The sequence below is a fragment of the Neomonachus schauinslandi genome, unplaced genomic scaffold, assembly GCF_002201575.2.
Source record: "Neomonachus schauinslandi unplaced genomic scaffold, ASM220157v2 HiC_scaffold_1486, whole genome shotgun sequence".
Classification (NCBI taxonomy): Eukaryota; Metazoa; Chordata; class Mammalia; order Carnivora; family Phocidae; genus Neomonachus; species Neomonachus schauinslandi.
The window spans coordinates 1-8,785 of record NW_025410176.1 but is presented as its reverse complement, the minus strand read 5'-3'; the positions used below and the strand labels follow the sequence as shown (position 1 = coordinate 8,785).

General features: G+C 59.6%; 1 protein-coding gene across 1 annotated transcript; it reads left to right on the top strand.

The window, feature by feature from the left end:
• Positions 1 to 174: 174 nt before the first annotated feature.
• Positions 175 to 2,801, top strand: ISOC2 (isochorismatase domain containing 2; the record flags this gene model as incomplete). The annotated part of the gene is made up of 4 exons (XM_044912362.1): positions 175 to 414; positions 651 to 721; positions 867 to 984; positions 2,416 to 2,801. Coding segments are annotated over 4 exons (510 nt in total), but the record flags the coding sequence as incomplete, so codon positions are not given.
• Positions 2,802 to 8,785: the final 5,984 nt, after the last annotated feature.

Sequence of the window (8,785 nt, the reverse complement as noted above, 5' to 3'; positions counted from 1 at the left end):
CCAGGCCCCCAGCCCCTCCTCCCTCAGACCCAGGAGTCCAGGCCCCCAGCCCCTCCTCCCTCAGACCCAGGAGTCCAGGCCCCCAGCCCCCTCCTCCCTCAGACCCAGGAGCCCAGGCCCCCAGCCCTTCCTCCCTCAGACCCAGGAGTCTGACCCCACACACCCCTCCCTCAGGCTCAAGCCTTGTCCCCTCCCCTGGCACAGGTGGCCAGGCTGCTGGGGGTACCCGCTGTGCTGACAGAGCAGTACCCAGCCGGCCTGGGCCCCACGGTGCCTGAGCTGGGGGCTGAGGGCCTGCGGCCGGTGGCCAAAACTTGCTTCAGCATGGTACCAGCGGTGCTACAGGAGCTGGACAGCCGGCCCCAGCTGCGTTCTGTGCTCCTCTGTGGCATTGAGACCCAGGCCTGCATCCTGGTGAGACCCCCCACTCACTGCATCTTCCCTGACCCAGAACCCTCCATCCTGGCAGGACCCCATTCCTCACCTGGGACGTTCCTCCTTACTCTGGACCCCTCTCTGCCTGGTGCTCCCATCCTGCCCTAGGATCCTGTTGTAACCCGGGGGCGCTCCTACCTGATCGGAGCCTCCCTCATCCCATCCCAGCTCCCTAGTCCCTCACCCCAGACCCCCGTTCTTGTCTGTGCCCCCAGAACACCACCTTGGACCTCCTGGACCGTGGGCTGCAGGTCCATGTGGTGGTGGACGCCTGCTCTTCTCGCAGGTGAGCGGGTCCTGCTGAGGGGGGTGGTGCATGTGGGGTACAGATGGGGTGCCCAGGAAGAACCAGGGAGTGGGGTCCCTGCTGAGCTTGCCAGGGGTCTGGGTGTCCAGGGCGAGGCACCAACAACCGCCCCCCCCCCCCCCAGCCAGGTGGACAGGCTGGTGGCGCTGGCCCGGATGCGGCAGAGTGGCGCCTTCCTCTCTACCAGTGAAGGGCTGATTCTGCAGCTTGTGCGTGATGCCGCCCACCCCCAGTTTAAGGAGGTACTGACCCCGCACCCCGACCTCCCTTGCCTCCCTTTCCAGCACCCACCACGTATTGGTTGACAGAATCCATCTGGGAATACAGCAGGCTGCCGCCTCCAGTGGGCAAAGTTCTAAGCTCCGTGAGAGAAGCTGTCCATGGCCGTGAGGACAGGAGAGAGAGAAAGCGGGGGAGGGGGCTGGGAGGGCTGGGGTGCAGAGGAGGGGGGTTGCACAGGGTGGCATGGGAGGCCTCCCAGGGAGAGGTACGGGAGGCAGCCAGGCAGGCAGGCAAGAACAGTCTGGCAGAGGCCCTGTAGATGGGAGCCCTGTGACCCTCCTCTCTGTCTCTTCCTCCAGGCCCTGCAGCCACCACCACTGGCCCTCAGGGTGGCGGGAGGTGCCCAGCCCTCCGAGGCCCACCCCTTTCCCTCCTCTTAGTTCAGTTCTGTTGAACATTTGCTAAGAACCTACTGTGGCCCAACCGCTGTGGCAGGTCCTGGGGCAACAGCAAAAGCCAGTCTGTATTCAGTTACACATTGTGGCCAGAGCTAGAAAGGGATGTTCAGAGTGTGCGAGGAATAAGATGGGGGCTCACAGCAGAGAGGTCCTTCCCCAGGGGTGGCCTTGAAGCAGAGACCTGAAATAGGACGAGCGGCCAGTCATCCAAAAAGTGTTCCTGGCAGAAGGAACAGCTAGGGCAAAGGCCTGGATGTGGGACTGAACTTGCCTCATTCAAAGCACCGTAGCAAGGCATGGTGAGCCCTCGGTGAGTGTAGGAGGAGGGTGGGCAGAGAGGAGCCAGAGCCCCGTCTTCTCAAGGATTTGAGGGTTTTGCACAAGGGAGCTGGCCATGGTCAGATCTGCAGTTTGGTTCTGGGTGGCCCATGGCTGTGGGCCGGTGGCCGGAAGGAGAGAGACCAGAGTGGAGGCAGTGGGGATGCAGACTCTGCTGATTTTTCTGGAGGCAAGCACAGTGGGGCCTGCTGATGGGTGCAGTGTGGGGCTTTGGGAGAAGGCGGCGCCAGAGAGGAGGTTGAGCATCTGTGGTCTACTGACCGTCGGTGTGAGAGGTCAGGTGGTGACCCACGTCTAAGAGGCAGTTGGATCAATGAGTCTGGAGTTCAGGGGCAAGGCATGGGCTGGATTTGGGAGTTGAGAGGGATGGGAGAGGTGAGATTATTTAAGCAGGAGCCAGTATAGACAAGAAGCTCCAGGACAGGGCCTTGGTACAAGCCAGCAAAGTGGACCAAGATGGTAGGTGATCAGGAGCCAATCCAGGCAGCCATGGTGAAAGGGAGGCCCAAGGAGAAGTTTCAAGAAGAGGGAGTGGTTGGCTTGGCCAGCTGCTGCCAAGAGGGCAGGCAGATGAAAATGGAGAAGTGCCCCTCCAAATCTGTCCTAGAAATGGGGACTCTTGACTCTTCCTGAACCCTCCTCTTCCCCTTACAGATCCAGAAGATCATCAAGGAGCCTGCCCCGGACAGCGGGCTGCTGAGCTTCTTCCAAGGCCAGAACCCCCTCTTCCGCTGAACTCCTCACCCTGAAGACCACCCTCCTGTCATCGGGACCTCTGTGAAATCATTTCACCCCCATCCTTGGCTCCCAAGAGTGGTGCAGTCCACAGGGAGTCCCACCCCCTCGGGAGGGGAGGTGGAGCGCCACCTTGCCATTGGGCCAGAGCGCCCGGAAATGCAAATGAGACTCCTGGAAGCTGTGCGGCAGTTGGCTGAGCAGAGCTGGGGGCGGGGCTCGGCCCCGGGCCACTTCACGAGGCGGGGAGGGGCGGGGGAGGGAGTGTCACAGGCTGTGGAACCCGGACTTGCAGAATAAACATTGATGTGGCTGTGGACCGAACCATTCTTGGACTTGGGGGGTGTCCCGGGGGCGACTGGGGGCCGCGGGTTGGGGGAAGAGGGGTCCCAGCAGGTGGGGAGGGGGAGGTGCCTCTTCTCGGCTCCCAGCCGGCACGAGGCGAAGGCAGACTGGCCGCAACCACATCTGCAGCGAAGCCGGCGCGCATCTGCAGGGACGGGAGCTGCGGGCCGGGTCGCACGCCCCACACGCTGCCGGCCGCCCCCCACCAGCGCGCGCACACGCCCAGCCTGTTGGCTCGCAGACACGCGCTCGCTCTGCCTCCCCGGCCGGCCCCCCACGCCGCCACCCCCGACTCCCCAAGGGTCCCGAATCCGGAAAGTGAGGTGAGCGCGACCGCACCCCGGTGCGGAGGGGGAAACTAAGGCACTGGGGACATGGGGACGGGAGGAAGAAGAGACCGGCATGCGGATGAATGGATGAATGGCTGGGAAGGACAGACGGCTTCATCTGAGTGGTTCCTGTTCCCCTAAGACGCAGGAGCCTGGGGATCCACATGGGGGCTCTCAGAATTCTGCAGCCCCCGTGGAGATCTGGGGGCCCGGACTCTACGGAGCCCCCAGTCAAGGCCCCTCAGCCCCTTGAGATTCGCAGTCCTTGCTCCCCGCCCCCCCAACCTTGGAGACCTAAGAAGGCAACCTCTGAATCCCCCAGAGACCCAGGCGTCAGAGCTTCCAACTAGCCCGCCCCCCACTGGAGAATCTGAGTCCCCCCACCCACCCCCGCCAGTCCTGGAATCCCACCCTCCCAGATGGCCCGGTCCCCGGAACCCGGCGTCAGAGCGCCCAGCACCCCCTCTCCCCAGGGACCTAGGAGTCCTATCCTCCCCCCTCCTCCAGGGGCCCCCGGGACCGGCGTCGGCGCCCCCGGCCCCCGCCTTCCGGATCCAGGTGTCCCCCCTCCTCACCCCCCAGCCTGATGCTTCGCGTCTCGGAGGCCGCGCTCGCGTCGCCATGGCAACGGGAGTCTATTTTGCGCTGGGAACACACAGCTCCCGCTGCAGCGCCCCCCCACCCCGCCCCTCCAACCCGGGCCTGAGTGAGAGTAGGGGGACCAGGGAGGGAGACTGGGCTCCTGGGTGAGGTGGGGGGAGCCACAGAGACACTCAGAGGGGCAGAGATCTGTGGATAGCAAACCTGGGAAAGAGACATAGAGCCAGAGACAGAGTCAGAGAGGTAAAGAGAGATGGGGATGTGGGGGTTGGGGGTTGGGGGTTGGGGGAGACACAGAGACAGGATGTAGAGAGACGGAGACGGGGCAAAGGGAAGAACGGACACAGAAAACAGAGACTCAGAGAACGGGACAGCGTGTGGGGGGCGGGGGGAGAGGTGGATAGAGACTCAGGGACGCAGAGAAGCGATGAGACATGTAGAGAGACACAGGCTAGGAGGACGGTGACCCAGGGCAGATCCCGTTAGAGATGCGAGGCCGCCTGCGGGCGAGTGGGAGGCGGGGTCCGGGAGGAGGGGTGGGCAGGGAGATGCAGACACCCAGAGTCAGAGAGGCACAGGACACGGGAAGACCTGGGGATGGGGCGGCCGCCGGGAGCGCCTCGGGGAGGGTCCTCGTCCCTGAGTCCCCGCTGCCTGGGTGGCCAGTACTGGGATCCCCGCCCCCCATCCAGACCCCTCCCCTTTCTCCCTCCTCTGCTCCACATCCTCTCCTCCTCTTGCCTGCTTTCCACATCCCTACCTCAAACCGACCCCTCAACCCCAGATATTCCTAGGATCCCCTCCCTTTGCACGCCACCCGGACCCTGCGTGTGCCCAGGCTCTCTCTCTCTCTCTCTCTCTCTCTCTCTCTCGATACCCATAGCGCACCCTCAGTCCTCCTCTGCCGCCACCTGCAAACCCCCTCCAGCCCCCAGTTTCCGGAGGTTCAGTCTTCTCTTTCTGGGTCTTGCCCTTCCGTGGGTTTCTGTCCTCCCCCTTTCTCTCTCCTCTCTCTCTCTCTCGTTCTCTCTTAGCTTCTCAATCTCTGAACCCCACTTCTCTGGGATCTGTGCCCCTCTTGTGAGTATCTGTTTCCCCCCAGCCCGCTCCCTCTCTGGGTCTCTGACCCCTCTCTGTCTCTGACCCCTTCTCTCTGGGTCTCTGTGCCCCTCTCCCTGGGTATCTCTCCTCCTTTCTCTGGGCCTCTCCCCCCACCAACCTCCCAAAACTCTTTCCCTGTCCCCCCCGCCATCCTCTCCATCTCTCATTCCCAGCTGCCATACGTTGGCCCCACCCAGCAACCCAGCCCTAGGCCCCATCCCCAGCTGGCAGGCTGTGGAGTGTGGGCCCAGCGTTATGCAGGTACTGTAAGGTTCCCAGGAGCCCAGGGACTGAGTGGGGTCTGCTCTGGAAACCCTTGTCAAGTTGGCTCCCCGGATCTCTTTCTGTACGTCTCTCAGGTCCTAGGTTGTGCTAGGGCGGGGGCAAAGCCCTGGCCCTTTGCTGCTGAGCATGCATGGTGCAGGGAGGGAGGAGACTGGGGTGAGGGGCCCCCTTCCTCTCAGCTGTGGGGGAGGAAAGTGCCTGTGTGTGTAAGGGGCTGTGGAAGGACTGTGTGTGTGTGGGGGGGGGGGTGTCACGTGTGTGCTTCCAGACTCCACCGCTGGGTGAGCGTGTGTTTGCACATATGTGTGCACCCACGAGGATGCATGACTGTGGGCTGGGATGTGCATGTTGTGTGTCCATGTAGAGGTGGTGGCTTGGGCGGGTCCCTGGTTGTGTTCTGCAGCTATGTGTGGTCCCAGTGTGTCACAGTGTCTGAGACTGTGTCTCGGTCTTGTGTACTGTGGGTGGAAATGCCCAGAAGTGCACAGCTGTGTGTCCACATGGAGCTGTGTGCATGTGTGTTGGGAGGAGGCTACAGGTGCGCCACCAGGATGACATTGGGTGTCCTTGTGTGTTGTGTTTGCACACTATGTGGGTGTCCTGTGTTCTCTGTCATTGTGCGTATATAATGTTGTGTGTCTTTGTGTTGTTTTGTGTGAGGCGAGGGGAGACTCGGTCCCCCGTATCCTGGTGTCTAGACAGGTCACTGTGTCCCTAGGTGTGTGTCCTCCTCCCTTCAGGAGGTGTAAGGCAGGGGCAGGAGGCCATGGCTCCCTCCACTGTAGACGTGCCATGTGTATTGGGTCTGGGTGCATCCCTGGGTTTGAGGGGATAGATGCCACGGCCCCCACTCCCCAGAGTTGTCAATGCTGTGAAGTTGTGTCTCCCTGGGCATGTGCGTGTGTGTGCAGTTGGAGGGGACAATGGGACTCTGTTAGCAGAGGGAAGAATTGTGTCCACGGAGCTCAGCTGGAGGCTTGGCACAGAATGGGGACTGAGTGGGCAAACTGCTAGCCCATACAGCACTTTATGCAAATGAGACAAAGGTACCCCCGGCCCAACGTAACTCCCCTGTGTCTATGCTTTGGCAGGCAGATGGCCACTTTGTGTGAGTTCTAAAGGGTGCCCCTTCCCCCAGATGGATGCAGTCCCACCAGTACGCCTTAAGGAGGAGAGCCTGGCTGGATTCCAGCCTCTCAACCCGATCTCCTTGTGCAGTGCCCAACCTGCCCAACCGTATGTGGCAGCCCTCAATGAATGAAGAAATCCACATCACTGCATGCATGTGGATTCACTGATGAAAGGTGTGTGTCTGTATGCATGTCAACCCACGTTTCTCTGCATGGGATAAAGGTTCTACAGGTGGCAGTGCCCTGAGACCTGAGTTCAGAGCCCGGCTCCAATGCTTGGGCACTGTAAGGCTTAGGCGAATGATGGGACCTCTCAGAACCTCAGTGCTTTTATCTGAAGTGTGTGTGTATGAGAGAGAGAGACAGAAAGGGAGAGAAGACTCACCTCTCACACTTCCTCTCAACATTCATCCGTGCAATAAATATTCCTGGAATACCTCCTGTGTCAGGCACTGATACTGGGTGCTGTGGACACCACGGTGAACAAGCCAGACAAAAAAGTCTGCCTTGATGGAGTTTATGGTCTAGTGGGGGAGACAGACAGTAAGTCCCTACACGTACGATGTGGCAAGTAGAGACGGAAGCTATGACAACACAGAAAGCAGGTGTGGGGACCAGAGCAGTGGGAGGTGCTGCTTTGGACAGCACAGGGAAGGCTCAGTGAGATGACCCGTGAGGGACACCTGAGGGAAGGAGTGGGGGGCACAGACCAATATCTGCAGCAAGAGGAGGTCCCAGGCGAAAGGAGAAGCAGATGCAAAGGCAGGAAGAAGGGGCCCTCTTGGGCATGGGACCTGGAAAGGCATGAAGGGACAGGAAAGGGACAAGGGTTTTCATGTTATCCCAGGTGTGACAGGAAGCCAGCGGACGGTTTCAGCAGGGGAGGGCTTGATGTCATCTGACCTATGTTGGTGGTTTTTTGTTTGTTTCTTAAATTGTGGTAAAATACACCTAACTCAAAATTTACCATTTTAGCTATTTTTAAACTGCTTTTAAGTGTTGAGTTCAATGATACTTAGGACACTCATCATGTTGTGCAACTGTCACCACTGTCTCATGCAGAATATGTTCGTCACTCCCCATTCTTCCCCTCCCCCAGCTCCAGGCAACCACTAATCAGTTGTCTGGCTTTATGGCTTTGACTACTGTGGATATTTCAGATAAATGGGATCATACAGTATATGACCTTTTGTGTCTGGCTTCTTTCACGTGATGTTTGGAGGTTCATCCATGATGCAACATATCAGTGCTCCCTTCTTTAAGGCTGAGTAATATTTCGTTCTCTGCATAGACCACATTGTGTTTATCTGTTCCCCTGTCGATGGCCATTTGGGTGGTCTCCACTTTGGGGATATTACGAATAGTGCTGCTATGAACATTCGTGTGTAAGTTTTTGTGTGAACATACATTTTCAGTTCTTAGGAGTGGAACTGCCGGGTCATGTGATAACTCTGTTTAACTTTTAAGGAACCACCAAAAATGGCTGTCCACAGTGTGGGCCAAGCCACTTCTAAGATGCCTATGAAACACTGAGTGGGGCTAGCCCAAGGTGCAAGGGAGGGCCCGGAGCTGGAGCTCAAAGGAGAGTTGAGGCCCCAGGTGGGAGGGGGGCCACCTGGCTGAGGGGTGGGGAGCCTCAGCTCCCAGGACCCTCTCTCCACCGACTTCTGGGAGTAACGGTGTGGTCCCCAGATACACACACACTCAATGGAAAGGCGTATAAGAGTACTACCTAATGATGCTTATCGGACTAGTCCTATCCACCCTCCCATCCCCTTGTGCAGCTTTCATTTAGCCATGACTTCCTTCAAGATTTAATATTTCTTCACAACAGTGTTCCACATGCCTCACACTGGCTTCTGTCTGCGCACTAGCCCTCTCCCGTCGCTGGAACGTAAGGCCCATAGAGGCGGGGACCCCGTGGCTCAGTCACAGCTGCATCCTCAGGGCTCAGTCCACGCGGCCCGCAGCATCTGTGCTGGGCAGACCCGCCCCTCCGGCCCCTCCCTCTGCACCTGCGCCAAGGGCCGGGCCGGGCCGGCCCTGCGCCGCCCTCCGCCAACAGCGGCTGCGGCAAACACCTGCACGCCCGTGTGCAGTCTGCCGCTCGGCAACAGGCCCGGCTGCTCCGGGCTCCTTACACAGGTTAACCCTGCTCATCCTCGTAACCACCCCCGATAACCATCCTTACCCCCATTTTACACATGGGGAAACTGAGGCACGGGAAACTTAGGTAAGAGCCTGTGCAGTGTCAGGCAGCTAGCACATGGTGGAGCTGTGCCACCCTGCCTCTCCTGCTGGGGGCTGAGACCCTTCAGACCCGCAACTGTGAGAGTGTGTGTGTGTGTGTGTGCGTCTGTGTGCGCATGTGTGCGTGTGTGTCTGTGTTGCATGTGTGTGCATGTGTGTCTGTGTGTGCGTGTCTCTGTGCATGTGTCTGTGTGCGTGTCTGTGCATGTGTCTCTGTGTGTGTGCATGTGCGTGTGTCTGTGTGTGTGC